The 24,367-nt window shown below is 37.4% G+C and overlaps 3 protein-coding genes, 1 long non-coding RNA gene and 1 pseudogene across 6 annotated transcripts; 2 read left to right on the forward strand and 3 right to left on the reverse strand.

The window, feature by feature from the left end:
* Positions 1 to 1,621: 1,621 nt before the first annotated feature.
* On the forward strand, positions 1,622 to 3,212 carry LOC147564798 (anaphase-promoting complex subunit 6 pseudogene; annotated as a pseudogene).
* On the reverse strand, positions 1,682 to 5,085 carry LOC147564799 (F-box/kelch-repeat protein At3g06240-like). Its single transcript, XM_086650045.1, has one exon. It carries the CDS (start codon positions 4,417 to 4,419, stop codon positions 3,229 to 3,231), a length of 1,191 nt encoding a protein of 396 aa, XP_086506171.1. The 5' UTR covers positions 4,420 to 5,085; the 3' UTR covers positions 1,682 to 3,228.
* Positions 5,086 to 5,624: 539 nt separating this feature from the next.
* Positions 5,625 to 8,342, forward strand: LOC147564800 (proline-rich receptor-like protein kinase PERK1). The gene is made up of 5 exons (XM_086638569.1): positions 5,625 to 5,630; positions 6,760 to 6,836; positions 7,269 to 7,416; positions 7,638 to 7,782; positions 8,002 to 8,342. Exons 1-5 carry the CDS (start codon positions 5,625 to 5,627, stop codon positions 8,307 to 8,309), a joined length of 684 nt encoding a protein of 227 aa, XP_086494695.1. The 3' UTR covers positions 8,310 to 8,342.
* A 9,579-nt stretch (positions 8,343 to 17,921) lies between these two features.
* On the reverse strand, positions 17,922 to 19,804 carry LOC147564801 (uncharacterized). Of its 3 annotated transcripts, none has more exons than XR_015228130.1 (6): positions 19,623 to 19,804; positions 19,233 to 19,321; positions 18,791 to 18,842; positions 18,589 to 18,669; positions 18,331 to 18,476; positions 17,922 to 18,244 (listed from the first exon to the last, which is right to left on the reverse strand). It is a non-coding gene; the product is annotated as an uncharacterized LOC147564801 (long non-coding RNA). The 3 variants fall into 3 exon arrangements; XR_015228129.1 differs by having other exon boundaries at positions 18,589 to 18,693; XR_015228132.1 differs by lacking the exons at positions 19,233 to 19,321; positions 19,623 to 19,804 and having other exon boundaries at positions 18,791 to 19,109.
* Positions 19,805 to 22,542: 2,738 nt separating this feature from the next.
* LOC147564802 (F-box protein CPR1-like) lies at positions 22,543 to 23,238 on the reverse strand (the record flags this gene model as incomplete). Its single annotated transcript, XM_086638659.1, has 1 exon — positions 22,543 to 23,238. A coding segment is annotated over one exon (618 nt), but the record flags the coding sequence as incomplete, so codon positions are not given.
* Between the last annotated feature and the right edge of the window lie 1,129 nt (positions 23,239 to 24,367).

Genomic DNA, 24,367 nt, shown 5'->3' on the forward strand with positions numbered 1-24,367 from the left:
CTGCATAAGCCTATCCAACATGTCTCCTCATTGATTTACTTGGGGAATATATAAGGATAACTACGTGGTGTAGTTTTATTAGTACCATATTGGATAAATGAGAAAAGTTCTACATCTTTAATATAGACTTTTTCAGATACTAATAGTAAATTCCTTTTGAGACGATGAGGTGCCTTGCGTGATGCAAACCGCGCACACGCGTGGCGTGGGCGTATAGGGCGCTTTAGAGTCATCCGCTAGCACTTTGCACTTGCGCATCATCGCTAGGAGCGATTGGAGCCATTAGTTTTTAAGATCAGAGATTGGATCCAACGGTGGAGATGTAATCAACGGATCAGCGCGACCCGACGGTCGAGATGCTTGGCACCTTTTATGATAGATCGGTTTGGGATCTAACAGTAGGCGTTCGAGGCGCTAGATCTAGATAGATCCGTAGAGATCTGATGGTCGAAATTAAACCTGAAATCCAACAGTCAAGTGTGACGGTTGGAAACATCCATTCGTTTATAGGCACCCATACGAAGTGTTGCCATTACCCCTGTAAATACCATGAGAATTTAGTAAATAAAAAATCATTTTTTTTAGCATTTTCTGGGATTCATTTTCAATCATTTCTGTTCAAGGATCATTGTTTCAGAAGTTCGTATTGCTTACAAAGTTCGACAAATTATCAAAACTAAGAGGTACCATCTTCAACTTGATAGGTAATCCATTTTATCTTGAGAGACATACACCATTATCCTGAGAGACATACACCATTACTGTTGGTACTAATATACAGGGTGTAAATTGTCTCAAGGACAGAAGTATCCTCGACTCGGATATTTGTTACATATAATTTTCATTTTATTTTTTCAATGTTGTCATCTTTGTCAATTAGTTTAGAGGAAGACAATTTTTTCCCTGATTTATCATATAGTACTCTGTTTTCCTCTTAACAAAAAAAAAAAAAAAAAAATATAGTACTCTGTTTTTATTTAAAACAGAAAAACTAAGATTTGTTATATAAAAAAAAGAGAACTAGGAGACCAACATTAGTCATGAATATTTAGGCCATGATAACTTCTTCACTACATAGAAGTAAAGTGATTTGTATCTCAAGTAAAGTGATTTGTATCTCATAGAATGCTACGACTTCAGCTAGTTTCTGAAAATCTCATTAGTGTAAATCCAACGTATTGAATTGTACTATTGATACATTTTAAGTTAAACTCAAAATAATTGTTGTAGTACAACCTCAGAACTATCCCAATGAGTTGTTAGCTTAAAACCTTCTGCTGGCTCTTATTTCAGCACGCTTTTACCGTTCCTCACGTTGAACATCAATCAATTGAGTGATCCTTTTGAAGGAGCAGCTGTTAGATTTAGCATCCAATATCTAACTGGTCCTAGATTTCCAAGTGCAGCTACTTCATTGTTTCTCAAAATAGTTTTCCTTGTGGCTCTGTCCATGGCAACTTCAAGCTTCGGCAAACACTTTGTATGATCAGAGACAAGTATTTGAGCATTATCTTTTGTAGTTCACTGTCTCGACAATCCACGGGTAAGAAAAATTCAAGAACATAGTTATGTTTACTGAAAGTGGTTTCGTCTGTCAGTAAAGAAACATATAGCAGGAAGTATGGAAGCAAGAAATGCCCAAGTTCTTGGAAGTAATTCATCATGGCCAAACGATACAGAATTTTTCATGGTATTCAACTTAAATTAATGAAAGATGAAAAAAGGAACATATATAGAAATTTCCTCAAGACATAAATTGAAATAAATAGAAACTTCATACATCAACATTAAAAAAAGAATTATTTGTATTTCTTCCTTGGTCGTTATTATCGCCGCGCTTTCCATCTCCTTAATGCGTCTCAGATTGTTCTACGCGACCTTGGCTTCCGCTACCTCGCTGCCAAATGCATCGAAGAACTAAGGGAGTAGGATCAATGTCTAGTAATGCTCGGAGATGCTAAGGTTGACGAACACAGAAATGTTCTTGACATAAAGGACTCTAATGTTGTGTACTTGGACAAGGATGGGGAAGACCGTGAAATAAATATTTCAGCAATATGCTTTCTACGAGGCAAGGCATATGAAGCTTTGGAGAACCCTGCCCAAGCTCGCAAATGGTACAAAGCTGCTATCAAGGCTGATCCATTATGTTATGAGGCTTTGGAGTGTCTTGTTGATGATCACATGCTTACTTGTGAGGAAGAACCAAGTCTTTTATCATGATTGCACTTTGCTTCTGAAGAAGGATGGCTTTCTTAATTTTACTCATGTTCGATAAAAAAGAATGACAAGGAAAGTGTCGTAGAAGCAAAATTCGTTGAACTGGAAAAAGACAATTGTGATATTAACCCGTTGGTTTCATCATTTAACCGCGCTTAAAAATAATTCTGATATGTTGGTCTGCAAAGCTGAATACTATCATCAGCAATGTGGAGAATATCAGAAGTGCTTTGACCTGACTTCTTTACTACTTGAAAGAGACCATTTCCATTCAAAATGTACCTTGGTGCATTTATCAGCAGCTTTGGAGCTTGGCCATTCAAATGAGCTCTATCTCATGGCTATTCAAGAAATATGATCAATCACGACGCTTTTTCAGCAAAGCTTCAAACTTGGATGGAACCTCCCCCCCTGCCTTGATAGGCATTGGAAACGTGTATGCTGCTTGAGAAGAGGGTGATCAAGCAATGTCTTCTTTCCGAGCTGCAGCTCATTTGTTTCCTGGGTGTCATTTGCCGACTTTGTACATTGGGATGGAATACATGTGAACACACAGCTTTAAACTTGCCGAGCAGTTTTTGATGCAGGCAAAAACAATTTGTCCATCTGACCCATTAGTATACAATGAACATGGAGTCGTTGCTTATCAGATGGAGTATAAAAAAGCAGGGTGGTGGTTCGAGAAGACCTTGACTCACGTTCCATCGTCATTAAGTGAAATGTGGGAACCGACTGTTGTGAATCTTGCACATGCTGTAAGGAAGCTAAAATAGTACCATGATGCTGTGCCATATTATGAGAAAGCACTTGCATTATAAACAAGAAGTTTGAGCACTTATGCAGGTTTAGCATACACATATCATCTACAGGATAATCTTAATGCTGCAATTACATACTATCATAAGGCTTTATGGTTGAAGCCAGATGACCAGTTCTGCACCGAAATGTTAACATTGACTCTTGTGGATGAATGTCGTCATGACTCTATATAGCCCCAGGGCAGATGAACTACACTACATTACCAAATTGTTGCTTGAAATAGGTTGTAGAATTCAGTGAAACTAAACTCTCAACGTAACTGATTGCTTGGATCTCATTAGACGTATAAATTAGCTTAGTAAAAGTTTTATGCTTCTGGTCATATAAAACTAAATCTGTCTTACCTTTCCTTAAGAGCATGAGACCATTTTTGAAACACTTAATCGGCTTTAGGAAATAACTAAATGGAGTGTCATTGTCTGTTTGAATGGAGAACAATTTAGCCCAAGACCCACCACCACCATTCTCCTCCTCCTCCTCCTTCATTACCCATACTTGAGTTTGAGACTTACTTTGGTTATTATCAAATATGCAAAGATGGTCTCTCATAACACCAATACTAAGTGATAATGAGGATCCGTCTTTCAATTTCAATTCTTTAGGTAATGGGACGTCCTTAACGGTCTCGTGAACCATATCAAATGAAACAATAACATCAAACGAGAATTCCTTCCAATCAAACGAGACTCTCTTCCCTGCGACAAAGGCTCGAGTTCCTAGCCAGTGAAGACCCCCATTGAGAAACACACCATGACCACGAGTCAAGACTTTATAAGGAATGTTTTTAATGGTATTCCAGGATTTAGGGCCTAAACTGTGAACCATGACTTCACTAAAAAAATTATCTCCATCCAATAAGCTACAAATAATCACAAACTTGTAATCATCAAGCTTGCAATCATAACCCAACCCACTTGAAGCAGCGATAAAAGGAAATTTTGTTAGGTCATCATATGGTGGTTTTGTTAGTGTTTTATATTCATTAGTTGATGGGTTCCAGATGTGAAGCTCGCGATCAAAAGTGCAGCAAAATAAACCAGTACAATAACCCCGAACTTTGATCTTGGATTTATTATAAGAGATGAATGGGTAATCCGTCAAATTGAGAGGTTTATTACTAGATGATGCCAATAAATCAGAATCAATGATATACGATCTCTCTGTCTCTTTGTCACTCAGAATGAGACTAGATTTGTCATGTTTAATAGCATGATTAAGGTGAAGTTTAATGAAATTAGGGTTAGAAGATAGAGAGTACCACGTTTTGGATACTGACCTAAATCGATGGATGGATTTGACTGGTAAATTTAAAAGTACATCGGTGATGACATCGTCGGGGAGGAGGCTGATCGGCACTGGACATCGTTGACTTTTCATCATCGTCTTCCTCGTACTAGAGAATTAACCGCACAATCAGTCAATCCCCAAACTATATTATATATAGGAGGGGGAGTAAACCGAGTATAAAGGCCACCCATTCCTATTTTGGTGGGTGCTCCGCGGGAGAAAGAAAAGTTTGGGGGAGAAAAAGAAGTTGAAAACTCAAATAACACCCACCAAACTCCTCAAGTGGCGGGCATAAACTTTCTTGCGAAAATAGCCGGCGGCGTCTTTCCAGACGAGTTCCTGAGGAAGGGGACCTAATTCTTCGCCTGAATTTAGTAAGAGAGGATGAGAGGGAAAGATGATAAGAGGAGAGGGATGAGAGGGTAAGAGGAGAGAGTGAAGAATGAAGAGAGAAGAAAAGAGTCATCCGGATTTGTGATGGTAATCGGAGACATTAATGGGGGAGGTCACCGAAATATGGTAAAGGTCACCGGAGTTCTAGTTGAGGGGAGGGGAAGAAGAAAGAATAAAAAATTGAAAAAAAAATTTAGGTGTCGTTTGGCAACCAGAAGTAGAAGTACTTTTGCTTGTAGTAGAAGTTCTTTTGCTTTAAAAAAGTAAAAAAAATTTAAAAGTATATTTGGCAAAAATGTTACTTATAAGTAAAAAAGTCAAAAAGTTAGTTTGGTAATTCAATTTACTTTTGATAATTTTATTTTTCTTTCTCATAGAGATACTTGATTTTAATTTGGATTTATTCAAGATTTCCACGATTAGTCTTGTATACGAAGTAGTGGTGATATTGGTAGTAGTTGTGGTGCTAGAAGGTATGGTTATGGGTTGTGGTGGTAGAGAGGTTTGATGGTGGTGGTGGTAGAGAGGTTTGATTGTGGTGGTGGTAGAGAGGTATAATGGTGCATCGGTGGTGGTGGAGGTACGATGGTGGCGATGGTGGTGGAAGTACGGTGGTGGTGGTGGTGATGGTGGTGGAAGTACTGTGGTGGTGGTGGTGGAAATACGGTGGTGGTTGAGATACGGTGGTGGCGGTGGATAAGGTATGTGAGTGATAGTGACAGAGTTATGGTGGTGGTGGTGGAGGTATGATAGTGGCGATGGTGGTGGTGGAAGTACGGTGGTGGTAACGGTGGAAATACGTTGGTGGTGGTGGATAAGGTATGTGAGTGATAGTGACGGAGTTATGGTGGTGGTGGTATGGTGATGGTGGTAAAGGTGGTGGATAAGATACGTAGGTGGTACTGATGGAGGTACCGTGGTGGTAGTGAAGGTATGGTGGTGGTGGCGGTGGCGGTGAAGGTACGGTGGTGGTGGTGAAGGTACCGTGGTGGTGGTGAAGGTACAATGATAGTGGTGGTGGTGGTGGAGCTACGAGGTGGTTGTTGTCGAGGTGTGGTGGTGTATAGTGGTGGTGGTTAAGGTGTGGTGGTGCTAGTTGAGGTAGGGTGGTGGTGAGGGTAGAATGGTGTGGTAGAAGTTTAGTTGTGGTAGTGGAGCTGAGATAGACAAAAAAAATTCGTCAAGTAAAATTTATGCATGTATCAAAAAAAAAGTTACTTTACTTTGAAGTCAAAAGCTAAAAATTTTAACTTCTAGAAAAAGTCAAATTTTAACTTAAATGAAGTCGATAATTTTCGCGTACCAAACTAACTTTTTGACTTTTCTACTTAAATAAGCAAAAAAGTAACTTATTTTAGTGTTGCCAAACGACACCTTAATGTGATGTTTGGAGGAAACGAAAAAATTTTGTTTCCACTCAAAACTTACTGCCCCATAAATTTTTCTTATTTCCCCAAAACACTTTTTTTTTTGCAAATGATAGTAACTTCCTTTAAGGGCCACTGACAGGCTACTAAAAGTACAATCAAACAGTTAACGGAAGGACTGCAACAACAGAAAATACAAGATTTAAAGCAGATTATGGGCCAACTCGTCTTCTCGCAATACATGCCAAAAGAATTATTTTACTTGAATAGATACACTTACTAACTAAATTGTTTCTGGTATTTAATCTCATATATCAACCAACATATAGACAGATTGTCAACAACCTTTGGTTGGAGCGGTAAGAGGTATAGTATTCCATCCTAGAGGTCAAGGGTTCGAGACACGCTAAATAAAAAAAAAAACATATAGACAGACTACATGGCGATTGGAATATAGAATTTTTCTTAGAACAAGCTGAGTAAGATAAGCAGCAGCTTGGATTTGCAGAAGTAGCCGAGTAGTACATAACAATTGCAATTCGAAATACAAGTGATTGCACAAGTTTAATAGGTATTCTATGATGATGAAATTTCAAAACATCAACCACAAAAACTTCAATTTTAGCTCAATCTAAATAGTGAATAGTTGAGAGAAATTACATAATACATATAGGTTGCAGATTTTAGATTCGCGAAGCAATCATCAGACACATATACTCTTGTATCCACACGTATCATGGATACTTTTGGGTAAGAAATATGTTACTCCCTCCGTCCCAAATTAAGAGTCCCATATTGGTAATCCAACTTATTTTCACTTTTTTTCTTCTTCCAGATTTACCCTTATTTATTTGACAACTTTTCTTGAAATAATTGAAGGATTATAGTTTCCATTCTAGAAATACATGTAACTTTTCTTGAAGTAATTAACTTTTCTTGAAGTAATTGAAAGATTACAAATAAAAACCAACTTTTGTATTGGAAAATGTCAACTATCTTAATTAGCTTAACTAATGCACAATATATTGAAAATATCAAAGAGAGGGTATTCATGGAAAAGTAAGGGATTTTATATGATATATTTAGAATGGGACTCTTAATTTGGGACATCCAAAAAAGGAATAGTGGACTCTTAATTTGGGACGGAGGGAGTAATTCAAATTATCTTCTAACCAAATACAGGTACCTGGCTCCAGAGTATGCTTCGAGCGGCAAGCTAACAGACAAGTCTGATGTTTTCTCATTTGGTGTTATGCTTTTGGAATTGATAACTGGACGACGGCCCGCTGATACTTCCAATAGACACATGGAAGACAGCTTAGTAGTTTGGGTCCGTAATTACTTAGTAATATAGATTTATTATTCAATTATTTGTTATATTTTTTCCAAACTATATATACATATATCATATATGTGTGGGTGGGTGTCTGTATCATCAAATGCACGTGTATGAGGTCGCAAAGTTCATACTTATTTATTTTTATTTTATGTATTAGAGCCATGACTTATTTGACTATCTTGTTTATTCTTTCATACTTGGACATCCTACAGGCTAGGCCTGTACTAACCAGGGTTCATGGCGATTACCGTGATTTGGTGGACTCACGCTTGGATAACAACTACGGTGTCGGTGAAATGTCGTGTATGGTATCATGTGCTGTTGCAAGCATCCCCCAATCTGCCAGAAGACGCCCCAAAAAGAACTAGTATTTGCTTCTTTCCAAATGAATTGGTTCGTCTACTAGAATGACTTGCCAGTCCCGTTCCATGATATAAATTGAACAGAAAAGACAGCAAAGCCTATTCTTAACTGAACCAAACATGGGGACAGAGTATATAATGTTCTGAATAGAAATCGAACCAACAAAGACATGTATATATATTTTCTTTTAGGGTAATAAAATTTGGTGTATATAAATTACACAGATAGTAAGGGCATTAGAGGGAGATATATCATTGGAGATGCTGAATGAGGGAGGAAAACTAGGGCAAATGACAGAAATGACAAGCTCAGAGCATGATGAAGAGTCATACAATTCAAACATGGAGAAATTCAGGAAGATGGCAATGGCTGGTACAAGTGAAGAAATAGGGAGTGTTGGATATAATAGTGGAGTAACAAGTACTTATGGACTTGACCCTTCATCTAGCAGTGATTATTCTTCTGGTGAAGTAGTAGTAGTCAACCAAGGTCAACCTCATCCTTATTCACTTCCAAATTAAGTTCTAAGAAATTCCTAATGACAATATGACCTTGGTTTTAGGTGATTTATTTTTTATGTATAATTGTTGCCATTATTACATAGTATAATATATACATACTACTATACATAATATATAGTATACCTAATACTACTATTATTTTCTTTTCTCTTTCAATTGTGTAGTTCTCTCACCTTTTATTGTGTATCTTGCTTCACTTTTTTTTTTTGAGATAATCTAATAGGGAAAAAGAATGTAAGAGAAGAGAGGAAGAGGACATGACAACTCTAGACTTCTCCTTGAAGCTAAGAGAAAGGCGAAAAGATTTGAAGCGTGGTCCCTTGTGAATAAGCCAGAGAGACGTACATTTTACTACTCAACTAAAATGAATTTCAAAAATAAAGATAGAATCATTTTACTCGAATATGTACAGTTACTAACTAAACTATTACTCGTAGAAAAATCATATATAGACTATATGGCTACCGGAATATAGCATTTGTTGTAGAGAGTGAAAGAGAATTACCTAAGAATGCTAGTAAACATATTCCATAAGGTTCTTCTTCCACTAAATTTCTTCTCACTGGTTGTATTCTTGCCTTCTCTTAAGCATTCAAATCAATTCAATTCTACCAATATTTCATTTTCTTTTATTTTTTTTAATTGTCAGCGTCTGCCTCGAACCCTTGACCTCTAAGTAGAAGATTATACCTCTTACCACTCCAACCAAAGGTTGGTGGCTCATTTTCTTTTATTGAAATCAATGTACCAATATTTCCTATTTTAGTGTTTCCAATATTTTCCTTTTCTTTTTTTCAGTGAGAGACTTTGTTAATAAAGAAGATTGTACGTAGTAGCGGCTGCTGCATATAATAAGATTAGCTGCCTTAGCTTACTGAACCACACGACACAAGAGACGAAGTCAAATATGAGCTCGGCTGCTCGGGGCTAAACAATGGTGACCCGACTTCATTCTCAACCTGGCTCAAGGGCCGAAGTCAAGTATGAGTTTGGGGCTAAGTAATGGTGGCCCGACTGCACTCTCAACTGGCTCTTAGATGCCCAACCTTTTGACTAAGCTTGGGGGTTAATAATGGTGTCCCGAACTCACTCTCAACCTGGCTCTGGATGCCCAATCTTATGACATGGGTCGACGACCAGTGGACCACTTTGGAGAGTGAAGCCACAAAAGGATTACATTGACAGAAGTTGTTTTTGAAACCCTAATTAAGGTGCTGTTTGTTTTTTTTTAATTTTTCAGATCTGAAATCTGAATTGGGATCAATTCAGATTTCAGATGTTTGTTTTTTGTATTTAAAAAAATCTGAAATATCGTCCGAATTTGGTCAATTGGCTGAAAAGGAGCCCATATTTTTCAGACTTCAAATCAAGTCTGAAAACAAATCTCTATGGCTGAAATGTTCTAAATGTCATTTATACTCCCATAAATTTGCTGAAATGTGGTAAATAAAATGTCATTATTTTATTTACCACCAGCACTACCCACCACCACCACCACCGAAACCACCACCACCACCACCACCACCGAAATCAGCACCGCCACCACACAACCTATACCACCACCACCACAACCACACAACCGGAATCAGCACCACCGCCGAAACCACAACCACATAACCTAGACCACCACCACCACAACCACATAACCACCACAATCGAAATCAGCACCACCATCGAAACCACTACCACAACCACACAACCTAGACCACCACCACCACAACCGCAACCACACAACTACACAAACCACACCACCAAATGAACACAAACCGCCACCACCACCACACAGTGTCGGATCTGTTAGAGAGAGAAAAAGGGACAAAAGGAGAAAGGGATTCAGAGAGTCCAAACTTTGCCGGACCTCCATTTGTCGGACTTTGTCACCGGAACAAGTGTTTGAAAGAGGTAGGTTGAGAGAGAGAGGTTGTTGGAGACTTGGAGAGAGAGAGGATAAAGAGTTTAGGTTTAGGGTTTTCATTTTAGAGAAGGGTGGAGGGTTAGGGTTTGTTTGTGTAAAATATCAAGTAGGGGTATATATGTCAAAATTATAATTCAGATCCACTAATTCAGATTTCGAAAACAAACATCTAACATTTAAAATAACTCACCAATTCAGATTCAGCCAATTCAGTTCAGATATTTCAGACCCAACCAATTTAGATTCAGACATAAAAGAAAAAACAAACAACACCTAAGTTGTAAAAACTTGAACCAAAAAGTTGAAGGAAGAAGAAGCAAAAAAGAAGAATTTGTAGACGATGATATCTCCTTGTTGCATGATAAGTAGGGGAAACCCTACTATATGTGGGGAGGAGTTTTTTTTTTTTTTTGAGTTAATGGAGCTTCTTTTGTTATATGGTTGATTGTGCAAACAAAAGAATTTTTTTTATTAAGACACGTTTATAATTCTATCTACAACATATTTTAACAATTGCAATTTATAATATTAGAGTCTAACATGAATAAAATCACTTTGCTATTTCGAATTATGTACCTCAAAATATTTTTTTTTTAATTGGTGAGCCGGTTAGGAATATGTTCCTCAAAATTCTACAAATATTATTATTATTCTTAGGGTATAACCCCATGCCCATAGGGCACAAACAATTCCCAAAAATTAAAAATGTAAGTAATCTAATGCTCATCATTTTGTTTGTCAATTTTGATATAATGAGGTTGAACTTAAACAACATAGTTTTTCGCTTCCAAAAGAACATAAGTTCATGTTTGGTCTGGCTATTACGCCAGTATGACATAAGTTCCTTCGTCAAAAAATGGCAGCAGTCAAATGAACATGGCTGATATCCTGTGGAGTGTCTATTAGGTGCTGGTTTATATTCCTCCGTTTGTAAAGCAAACACATGATTTTCCGGCGAAGTAATGTTTCATTATTATTACATTGTTTAGAAAGCTAACAATTACATGGTTCTGTTTTTTCCAACACCATCCCTAACCCAACATCCTTTATAAAAGTTCAACATTACTCCGACATCCAGATGAAAATGAGAAAGAACGCGCATAGCCAAGAAAACAAAGATTAACAAGAAACAGGAACTATGTGCATTACTTCATTTAGAATACAGTCAAATGAAAGACAAAAGTTTCTCATTTCCACGTTTAAACTTAGAACTACATCGAGTTATGAAATTCTTTCTTCAAATATGTTTTAGAATTTAGTGAAACTAAGCTCCCAACACAACTGATTGCTTGGATATATTGAGACAAGTAACTTAGTTAAGTAAAAGTTTTTTGTTTCTGGTCATATAAAACTAGATCCGTTCTACCTTGTTGTAAAAGCATGAGGCCGTTATTGAAACACTTAATCGGCTTTAGGTAATAACTAAATGGAGTGTCATTGTTTGTTTGAATGGTGAACAGTTTAGTCCAAGACCCACCATGATGTAGACGCAGCGGAATAATTAAAGAACAATAAAATAAACTAAGAATAATTAAAGAAAACTGTAAGAAACGATAAACTAAACTTAAATTCTTAATAACTTCAATGGTTTTTCTCTTCAAGGTGAATAATAACATAGACTAGATCCCCTTTTATAAGATAATAAACCTTCCTAGATAGACTCAAACTAGGATTCCTAAAATAATAAACTACTCAAACATAGAAACTTTAAAATAAAGAAACATCAAATTAAAGTAACTTCTATTCTACTAAATAGACTACTATTAAGACTTAATAGGGTGTGGGCACGCGTGGACGTGGGCCCACACGCCTTTATGCGCCTGCATCAGCACCCTGTTCCCCAGAAGGTTCGTCCCGAACCGATTTCGATGAAGAAAACAAGTTGATGCACCCGCAGACGATGAACTTTGTCATGGCGATCCGTAATTTCCACTTCGAACGAAGTTTGCACTGGAATGGAAGGATACTAATGTGCAAGTAATCATCAACCTCGTACCCAAACTCATATGCCAATGATTCTCGCAAAAATAACCTTAGTGAATAAATAATGTTCATCTCGCCATCTTCCCACGGTAGGCTCAACCACTTAATCTTCAAGAAAGTGTGAAGTACTATGAGCAAGTGTGAAGTAAGAGTAATTGTAACAAATTTCCAAAATACTTCATCAATAGCCCAAGTATAAGCATAACCAACTAAGATATCGATATGGAACCACGTAGTGTAGATATGCCACGCAAAATTGACTTTTCCACGTTCATCTTCATGTAGTTTATGTACTCTAACGTGATCAATACCTGAAGCCCACTGTTTGTTTTCTTCAATTAATATGTGAAACCTAGATGGAAGTTGTTCAATTGGTATGTGATCTTTGACCATTGAGTATAGGTTCATTGTAAGAATTGGGAAATTGATCCTCTTTTTCTTAATTGTTTGAAGAAAATTTTGTAGGAAGAGATTTGATAGAGAAAGCGGCGATGTGAGACATAATTGATTCAGAAAATTTTTATGATTCGAACCATCATAAGTAGGCACTTCCATGCGAATACGGTAGGAAGAAGATGAAGAAGAACCATCATAAGGTGGCAAAGCCTGATTTGAACCAGATGGAACTATCAAATCATCAAATTTAACAATATTTGACATATCCCAGTCACATGAATCCGAAAATCCATCATGAATCCCTCCACCGAATACTAAAGACTGATCATTCACATCATCAAACTTAGTGTGTGTAGTGACTAATGGGTGTTTCTCTTGTTGTTCTTCTTCTTGGTTTTGATGGGTTTTGATAATTTCTTTTTGTTCTTCTTTTCCTTCACTAAATTCTGGGTTTTGATTACTTGGGTGTGTTGATAACTGAGTTTCAACTAGATGAGAAGATTCAAAATTTTGTGGTAGAAGTGTTGGGGATATGGAATAATAAGGAGAGGTTTGTTGTGTTGGTGATGGTGTTTGACACCAAAAGATTGGGTGGGAACCAGGAACATGTTGGTGATATTGGGGTAGTGTTATTTGGGTGGTACTTGGGTTGGTAGTGGAATAATGGGAGAACGATTCAGGTTTGTTCGATGTTAGTTGTTCGTTGAAGGAAAAAGGTGGTGTTGTGGGGTTTATGTATGTGAGTGGGAAAACCGGTAAGAGTGGTGATGTAGGGTTGATGTGAATCGGTGGGAGAAAAGTGTTGGTGGGTACTGTTGGTGGACTAATGGAAGTCGGGTAAGAAGTGGGTTGTTGGGCGGTGGATGGTGGTGGTGATGTTTGAATGGAAGGATTGTAGGATTGGTGTAAATCGGTGGTAGGATTGTAGTCGGGCATGGGTTGGTGATAGTGTGACCGAATTGGGGTATTGGAATTGGTGTGGTGGTGTCAACGGTTGTGTTTGTGGTGGTTGGAGGTGGTTGTTGAGATGATGTTTGAATTGAAGTAGAAGAAGAAGGAGTAGTGGTAAAAGAGGGAGACTTACATATGCCTTCGATTTGTTTGGATAGCTTCATGATTGAATCGTTGACTTGATCGAATTTATCCATTGTTTCCTTCTTGAAATTTTCGAAAGCTTCTTCCAAATTTGTAACCGAGGATAACTTCTTGTTGATGTTATCCCATTCGGAGGCAAAAGTTGGTGTCTTCTCTTTGATTGTTGGAGTAGGAACGGTAGAATTAACCATTGTGATTGGTTAAAAAAAATGGCTCTGATACCACTTGATGTAGACGCAGCGGAATAATTAAAGAACAATAAAATAAACTAAGAATAATTAAAGAAAACTGTAAGAAACGATAAACTAAACTTAAATTCTTAATAACTTCAATGGTTTTTCTCTTCAAGGTGAATAATAACATAGACTAGATCCCCTTTTATAAGATAATAAACCTTCCTAGATAGACTCAAACTAGGATTCCTAAAATAATAAACTACTCAAACATAGAAACTTTAAAATAAAGAAACATCAAATTAAAGTAACTTCTATTCTACTAAATAGACTACTATTAAGACTTAATAGGGTGTGGGCACGCGTGGACGTGGGCCCACACGCCTTTATGCGCCTGCATCACACCACCACCACCACCACCATGCTCCTCCTCCTTCATTACCCATACTTGAGTTTGAGACTTACTTTTGTTATTATCAAATATGTGAAGATGATCTCTCATGACACCCATATTAAGTGAGGATGACGATTTGATGTTCAATTCTTTAGGTAATGGGGTGTCGTCCTTAACAGTCTCGTGAACCATATCAAATGAAAGTATAACATCATAGGAGCATCTCCCTGGGACAGCGGCTCGAGTTCCTATCCAATGAAGAGCTCCATTGAGAAACACACCACGACCACGACTCAAGAGTTTATAAGGAATGTTTTCGATGATATTCCACGATTCAGAGCCTAAAGTGCAGACCATGATCTTACTAAGAAAACTGTCTCCATCTAATAAGCTATAAATAAGGTGGCCAATACGCGGACAATCGTTTTTCTTATATGGACAACTATTTTCGGGCCCGATGTGAGTCAACTATGCTTGACTTAGTTGACTTTGATTTAATAAGGGGACAACTCCATAAAGTCTTAAATATTAATAATTAGTAACTTGTGGACAAAAATAATAGTTAAAGATTGAAAACCTAAACTGTCTTCTTCTTCATCTTCTTCCTTCTTCTTAGTCTTATTCTTCTTTCTTCACTTCTACTAAAAGTAAACTGTAGTTTCTACCATTTTTTTTAATCAAACTCTAGATGGATGAAGAAGACAAAATCTCTTCTTAGTCTTATTCTTCTTACTTCACTTCTACTAAAAGTAAATTGTAGTTTCTACCATTTTTTTATCAAACCCTAGATGGATGAAGAAGACAAAATCCCTCAATCTGCACCTGAAGAAGTTCTTCCGGACGTTTCTATAATAGACATTAATGAAATTGATGAGGCAAAAACAGAACATAACTTGCGACGAAAATCTGGCAAAATCGGACAGTTTTCCAGATTTTCGTAGCAACTTAGCTTCTGTTATGCCATATTTTCGCAGAAAATCTGGCAAGTTTTCTGATTATGCCAGATTTTCGTCGCAAGTAATGTTCTGTTATGCCATATATTTGCACAACCCCAATTACCAGATTCATCTTCCTCTTCACCATCGTTTTCAGAGTCGGAACCAACAGATCCATCTTCGTCTTCCACATCTTCTCTGATTTTTTCTCCCATCAGTACTATCTTCTTCTTCATGGTTGGTTTTAGAGTTTTAGGGTTCTAACCTTTGTCTTTGGGAAGATTCTACAACAACTCCCTTGCCTTTGTTTGATGCCATAACCACCAATATTGCTTCTCCATGGAATTTCTCTCTCTAGAAATTTAGGTGATGACGAAGAACAAGTAATAGAAGAGATGAAGACTAACTAACCTAGGGTTTATGGAGAAAGAGGGAGGTCATCAAATAATACATCTGATTCTAAGAGGACTTGAGTGAAAATAATATAGAGTTGTCCCCTTAGAAACTGATGTCCATATAAAAATTAAATTTTTTTGCGTTGTCCACATAAGATAGTTGTCCATATAAGCAAATCGGTTGTCCGCGTATTGGCCACCATAAATAAACATAAACTTGTAATCATCAAGCTTGCAATCATAACCCAACCCACTTGAAGAAGCGATTAAAAGATTTTTTGATATCTCACGGTATTCTGGTTCTGGTAGTGTTTTATATTCATTAGTAGAAGGGTTCCAGATGTGAAACCTATTATCACTAGTTGAAGCGTAGGAAACTAAACCATTACAATAACCCAAAATAGAGATTTTGGTGGATTGACTAAAAGAGATGAATGGGTAATCCATAAAATTGAGAGGTTTATTACTAGATGATGCCAATGAATCATTAACGATAATGAGGTATGATTTCTCTACAATTCGGCCACTTAGAATGATGCTAGAATTGTCCTGTTCAATAGCACGATTAAGGTGAAGTTTAATGAAATTAGGGTTAGAAGATAAAAAGCACCACGTTTTGGATACTGACCTAAATCGATGGATGGATTTGACTGGTAAATTTAAAAGTATATCGGTGATGACATCGTCGGGGAGGAGGCTCATCGGCACTGAACATCGTTGACTTTTCATCATCGTCTTCCTCGTACTAGAGAATAACCACACAATCAGTCGGTCCCCAAACTATCTATTATATAAAACAGAAGGGAAAACGATGACTGGGACAAACATCCTTATTTAATTATGCATATTGTCTAGAAGCCCTTCTCAAAATTTAAAATATAGTCCTTCATAGAGATAAAGTTACCTATTTAAAAAACAATAATCGTTTCTTTCTTAGAAATAAAAATTCTACTTTAACAAAAAAAGAAACAAAATAAATTTCAAGGGTTAAAAAAAGAAATTAAAATCTCTTTCTCAATAAAATAATAACTAATTTAAGAGAAAATAAACAAAAATAATAATAACTAATAAAAATCTCCCTCTCTCTCAATAAAATATAATTAACAATAAATTTCGTAACACTTGATTGATACAAGTGTCCGTGCCCTAGGGCATGGGATATACCCTACGCCGTTGTGGTTTTATTACGTCCTGATTTTAGGAATAAAGTGTTTTCGAGCATTCCCCGAGTGCGCGTGTATTTTGGGATCATTGATCACGCCGTTGACATCACGGTCGGTCGAGCTTACCCAAGAAGTGCATGCACAATGATGCTCATTTTCACACAATATGGGGTCACGCGAGTACCTGTCATCCGAAATCATGTACTGATTTCGAATGAAATCACGTACTGATTTCGAATGACAAGTAAACACATGACACCAAAAAGTGTGAAAATGAGCATCATGGCGCATGCACTTCTTGGGTAAGCTCGACCCACCGTGATGTCAACGGCGTGTGATCAATGATCCCAAAATACACGCTCACTCGGGGAATGCTCGAAAACACTTTATTCCTAAAATCAGGACGTAATAAAACCACAACGGCGTTAGCCAAGAGGGATGGCGCGGTGGGAACCTAGTTTTTCATGAATTTCACAGTGGAAATCTAGTTTTCAGGTATTTCATCGTAAAAATAAATAAAATTATAATGAAAATTGACGTAATTCATAGTGAAATTTAAAAAAAAAATCTAAAATAATATCTCAATGATGAATCATCACAATAATTCGCAATAATACTTCTGGATAGACGACATTTGTCGTAATATACAATTGCGCATATGAACCTTCCATGCCTCGATCTGGTAAGAGAGACCCTGTTCTATGACGCAACTCTCCATTTATCGTAAAAGAATTCGGACCACGTCCACTTAAAGTTCTCGACTGCAATGAGCATCCAAGGCTTGTAATCGCGTTCGCCGCATTGTAACATCGTATATTTGACCGGAATGAGGATGAAAGATGATCATTTCCTTCGTATAATCATTTTAAAGCTAAAAGTGGCTCTAAGAGTCTCGGAAGACGTATTTTACCTTGCAAGAAACATGTTCCAATTGGTCTACAATAGACGACCTCACCAATCTTTCTTCAATCCAGTGTAAAGCCTGACACAGAGGACAAACTATGTCCATTGCACCGACGAAATGACGTTCATTCGAGTGTCGGGAGTTGTTTGAGGTAACAGTAGGTATTGAATTGTCATCACTATTTGGACTTGAATTTAATTCAAGGTTGACCGGTGATACTTCATTAATTCCATTCCCATGTTCTGAATTTGGAAGAGTATGCACAGTCGACACCTCTTCAGGAATATCATTATTAACATGAGGATCTGTTACCATCTATAAGAAATAAGGAAAAGTTAATAATTACATGTAACTAACGTTTTTGCCATAAATTGTGATAATTCAAAATTACAAATTGATATATGTGTTTTCAATTTTAGGTCAAAACCTCTTCAAAAGCTTCGTTGTTGATATAAGCTCGGGAAGCTAGTACAGATGCTTTGTTTGGTTCACGAATTGTCAAGGATGAACGGTTTCTGCTTTGTAAGATTTATCTTTCACGTCGTCTTCGTTGGGATAATGTGTGCGGTGTTACGAAATATCCTACCAAAATATTTGAATGTAAATTAGCTCACTGTGAAATATTAAACAAAATAAATTAAATTAAATTCATTATAGTTAATCCTTACATCAGAATCTGTTGCTTTTCTTTTTTTCCTTTCTCTTCTCGTGTAAATCTTCTAATTCCTTGTGGAACTTGACCAGACGTAGTACAAACATTCCTAATTCCTTTGGGAACTTGACCAGACGTAGTACAAACAGATAAATTTGAGAGCTGGCAACAATCAAAATTAAACCAGTTAAACCAATAGCTGAAATATTAATAGCTAGAGAGTGAGTGAGAGAGACTGAGAGTGAGAGGGAGATAGAGTGATGTTTATACTTACATTTGCACGTGTTTCATTTCTTTCTGTTGGTGGACTCAGTTGTTCAGGATTAGAAGCCATTCACTTAAGATTTTATTACACCTAAGCAAGAGAGAAATCTAACTCCTAAGAAAGAGAAAAAAATGAGCAACTTTAACTGGATGAAAAGAAAAAAAACAGTCAAACTAATATACAAACCAGAAAACTAATGTGAATAACTAACCTGGATCAAAAGAAATGGCAGCCGATGTAAGCAACCCACTCAATTAATAGACCTGGATGAAAGAGCACAAAAAATTCAGAAATAAGGCAACTATCTGTTTTAGAAAATAGATAGTGAGCCACCTTAACTGGATGAAAAGAAAAAAAAAAGGCAAAGTAATTGAGCCATCGCATAACTATTTTTACACCAAATTCTAAAACAGCACTGTATTCTAGCTTATTTATACTTTTGGAGAATAGTGAAACTAATAAACAAAAATCAGACGACTAATGTGAATAACCTTAATGTAATTTGAAATCTAGGAAAACAAACTAATAAACAAAAATCTAGGAAAACAACAAATTTAATGCACCTAATCCTTCTTCGTATACTCGTAAGCAAGAGAGAAATATAACATCTGGATAAAAAACAGTTGAAGAAATACTAATGTAAGTAACCTAACCTGGATCAAAAGAAAGAGCCGAGTCAGTTTTTTTTTCCTGTGAGAGAAAGGCGTCGAGGCAATGACCTTGGGTGCGAAAGTGGGGGAAACTATGAATCAACCAACATTTGAATCAATTCTTAATTTTATATTTAAATCAAACTATATGTACGACGACTTAAAATGCAACTCAAATATAGACTGTATAAAAGAAAACAGAAACCAGAGCTAAGCATAAGTAGATGTGTCATGTGTGTAAAATACAGCAGTTAAGAAAACACGTAAAAAGTTAGCTTTCCTACAAATTTCGTTACACTGTACTACTACTGATTTGATTTATAACAATAAACAATGTTAATATCATAATACTTGTAAAAACTAATTTAATTAGAGGAAAGAACAAAGATGTACTTGTTGAAGACCCTGCGATTGGTGCTTTTAATGCTCCTGTTTTGCTGCTAATGAGAAAGGATTGCAAGTCAGACAAAAATTGAGCAAGATGGAAAAAGCACGCCCTAAGCAAGGGAAAAATCAAACGCCGAAGCAAGAGATAAATATAAGATCTGGATAAAAAATAGTTGAGTTTAATCAAATCCAAAAATAGTTGAGTAAAGTTGAGTTTGTTAAGATACGCTATGGCTAGGGGTGGGAATTTCGCCCATGAGCCCGAACCCGCCCATGGGCACCTGAGCCCAACGAGGACCATGAACGCCCACGCCTGTCTCAGACACAATCCACCAAGCCCGCCAAGTTTTGGTGGGCGGGCATGGGTCAAACCTCTACCTGCGCACCCGCCCATGCCCGCACCCACTTAACCTCACCCAATAATAACCAACCAATTTACATCAACTTTTTGAGTTGATGAAGCCCAATAGTCCATTTTATTAGGCCTAGTTGAGATGGTAAACAATACGTTTAACGGCAATCACACGAACCCAATGCACTGTCTCGCAATGGCACAAGAGAATTCCTAGTAGGTTACTGAAGTAGTCTTTGGCTTTGAGGAAACAAAGAGTGGGATAAGTTTATATTATAACTCATGAGAATTCTTCATTAGTTTTCAATGTGAGATTAAATTCCTAAAAGGAACAACACAAATAACGTCTAGTTTTAATCCCACATAATCTCTTTAGAATCAGGAAACGTGTTTGGAAACTTTATAAAAAGAAAGGAAGAAGTGTTCTTTCAAGTCATGAGATTACCCGCTACCCGCCCGCCCATACCTGAATTACCCAAGCTTCTTAATTGGCTTGGGCGGGTAATGGGCAAGGCGAATTTTAAAATTGCCCGCCCGATTAACTCGCATACCTTAATAGCCATTCAAATTTGGTGTCCGGCCCGCCCAACCCGATGCTTCAAGTGCCCATGGACGCCCATACTCGCCCAATTCCCACCCCTAGCTATGGCATGCTCAATCATCTTTTAACCTAGCTAGCGGTTCTTTAACCCTTGTTGCAGACTTGTAGCTTACCATATGCACTCCATGTCTCCTTATCCTTATCTTCCTATTCTTCTCTTTTTTTTGTTGAAAGTAATATCTTCTCGTACCCGATTCAACCTGTTTGAAAAATACCAGTGGAAAAGAAATTAAGTAATCCACTGAAGTGTCATAAGGTATTTAGGTCCACCACTATTTGAAGGATAATTTGTTTTTTTTTTTTCAAAAAGTAGTAGGATACCTCCCATCTTTGTTTATATTAGAACTCATGGATACCGTTAGGGTTAGGCCATGCAACCAAGACGGTCCCATGCAAGACCGACCAAGGCCCTACGCAAACACGTCCAAGATTCAAGGGTTAGAGAGATACGCTTCACCAACCATAATACTGATCTCCTCATACTTATCTTATGTAATTGTATTCCTACTAGGATTAGGACTCTACTTCATAGACATCTATAAATACCCACATTGTAATCATGTTTATACACAATAATACAAACAAAGTTAATTGGACATCTAAGAAAGAGCAATGGAAATTTTGCAAGGACAACATGCCCGTCTTTCGGTTATCCGTAGTCAAATTTTAATCGTGGATATCTTTTTGTCTCTTCTTAACATTCATAGCCTCGTCAACCAAGAAGAAATTCAGCAAATTCTCATGCTTGACACACCTATGGTCTCGGATTCTGCCATTCTTGCTCTCGGCCAACCGTACTCGTCCTCATGGTTTCGATCTGATCGACCAAACCGCACCGACAAGGTTGACAAACCTCGACAGAAACACCAACGTCCACTTTGTGATTACTGTGGTCTTCATGGCCATGTTCGAGCTACTTTTTATCAACTCAACGGTTACCCGAAAAACCTTCGCAAAACCCGTTCAAACTCGGTTGACACGATCCAACAGGACATGGAGGTGCATGCAGAAACATCAATGTCGGTAGAGCAATACCACCAACTTGTGTTGCTTTTGAAAAAGTAGCCTACATGCACTCCTCAAGCCGACCCTTCCATCCCCTCCATCAATTTGACAAGTACGTCTTATTACTCCAAACCGTGGGTCGTCGACTCCGGGGCGGCAAGGAATATTTGTTCTCTTTTCTCCTTGTTTACTTTAATGCCCCTGCCCCTCCGAACTTCTATGTTCGTTTATCGTACGGTATCTGATGAGTCATGAAAATGCCTTATCTGAGTCTCTTAATTTGGGTTAGTTAGTCTATTTCGAGCAGTTACTCTGATGATTTGCTTGTTTTTCTTACTCAGGTGTTTTTTAAGAAGTTGAGCGCAAAAGTGGATAAAATCGAGAGAAAGATACTTCTGAGGGCATTTTGGTCATTTGGACGTTAGGGTATTCTAGAAATTTTAGTGCTCGAATGAAATGTAGAGTCAAAGACAAACCCGACTACGAAAACGGGAGTCGGATCGGAGTCTGGATGAGCAAAATAGACTAGGTCAGAGTTCTGGTAAAAGTTAGTTGATCAAAGACAAAGAAGGACATGCGGGGCAGGCAGGTAGCGTGTGGGCCACTATGACATAAGTTCGTTCGTCAAAAGATGGCAGCAGTCAAATGAACATCCCCATCGCCGATATCCTCCGGAGTGTCTATCAGGTGCTAGTTTATCTTCCTCCGTTTGGAAAGCAAACATATGTTTTTCCGGCAAAGTAATGTTTCATTATTATCACATTGTTTAAAAGCTAACAATTACATGGTTCTGTTTTTTCCAACACCATCCCTAACCCAACATCCTTTATAAAAGTTCAACATTACTCCCACACATCCAGATGAAAATGAGAAAGAACACGCGTAGCCAAGAAAACAAAGATTAACAAGAAACAAGAACTAACAAGAAACAGAGATTACCTTAAAGGACTAATTCTTGACGCCAGGTGTAACTTTGTGCATTACTTCATTTAAAATACAGTCAAATGGAACACATAAATTTCTCATTTCCACGTTTAAACTTAGAATTACACCGGGTTATGATATTCTTTCTTCAAATATGTTTTAGAATTTAGTGAAACTAAGCTCCCAACACAACCGATTGCTTGGATATCTTGAGACAAGTAACTTAGTTTAGTAAAAGTTTTCTGTTTCTGGTCATATAAAACTAGATCCGTTTTACCTTGTTGTAATAGCATGAGACCGTTATTGAAACACTTGATCGGCTTCAGGTAATAACTAAATGGAGTGTCATTGTTTGTTTGAATGGCGAACAGTTTAGTCCAAGACCCACCACCACTGTCACCATGCTCCTCCTCCTTCATTACCCATACTTGAGTTTGAATGTGAGTTTTGTTATTATCAAATATGCAAAGACGATCTCTCATAACACCCATACTAAGTGAGGATGAGGATTTGATGGTCAATTCTTTAGGTAATGGAACGTCCTTAACAGTCTCGTGAACCATATCATATGAAAGTATAACGTCATAGGAGCATCTCCCTGGGACAGTGGCTCGAGTTCCTATCCAGTGAAGAGCTCCATTGAGAAACACACCATGACCACGAGTCAAGACTTTATAAGGAATATTTTTAATGATATTCCACGATCCAGAGCCTAAACTGTGAACCAAGACTTCACTAAAAAATTACTATCTCCGTCCAATAAGCTACAAATAATCAGAAACTTGTAATCATCAAGCTTGCACTCATAACCCAACCCCCTTGACACATGGATAATAGGAAATTTTGTTAGGTCATGGTATGGTGGTTCTGGTAGTGTTTTATATTCATTAGTAGAAGGGTTCCAGATGTAAAACCTATTATCACTACTTGAAATGTAGGAAACTAAACCATTACAATAACCCAAAATAGAGATTTTGGTGGATTGACTAAAAGAGATGAATGGGTAATCCATAAAATTGAGAGGTTTATTACTAGATGATGCCAATGAATCATTAATGATGATGAGGTATGATTTCTCTACCATTCTTTCTCCCTAAAAGTATTTCAGTGATGACATCGTCGAAGAGGAGGCTGATCGGTACTGAACATCGTTGTCTTTTCATCATCGTCTTCCTCGTCGTACTAGGAAGAAGAACCAACCCCGAAAAGGTATATGGGAGAGGGGTAGAACCGACCAAATTTTTAGGGGCCCTCTTATCTATTCTTCTATTAAGATTTTATAAAGACACCGTTGAAAAAACAACTATAAAGGCCACCTATTTCATTGCAAAGAGGCCCACTGCATAAGCCTGTTAACCACAGGCCTCCTGCCTATTAGTCTGTTAAGATAAGCCATGGCACGCCTATTAGTCTGTTAAGATAAGCCATGGCACCCACAATTATCTTTCAACCTGGCTATATTGGGCTCTTTAACCATTGTTGTAGCTTACCATATGAACTCAATCCATGTCACCTTATCCATATCTTTTTTTTGTTGTTGAAAGTCATATCTTCCTTACTTGATTCAACATGTATTAAGGACACCACAAGAGTTGTCACCAACCCATCCAACTCGGCTATACTCGGCAAGAATAGATAAGGATAAAACCAAATTCTTGATAGCTTAGACTTACCATACTAGATAATATTCCATGTATAATATGTTACCATTTCCTATTAGTTTTCATTTCATGTAAGTTTCCATTTTATGTATATTCTACCATATCCATATATACCTATATATATAATACCAATACTAGTTGTAATACATACAGAGAAATACAAAAGATTAAATTCAAATTATATCCATCTCTTTGTTCTCTGGTTTCC

This window comes from Eschscholzia californica, unplaced genomic scaffold (assembly GCF_041429995.1).
Source record: "Eschscholzia californica isolate CP2 unplaced genomic scaffold, dmEscCali1.0.p SCAF_1, whole genome shotgun sequence".
NCBI classification, from domain to species: domain Eukaryota; kingdom Viridiplantae; phylum Streptophyta; class Magnoliopsida; order Ranunculales; family Papaveraceae; genus Eschscholzia; species Eschscholzia californica.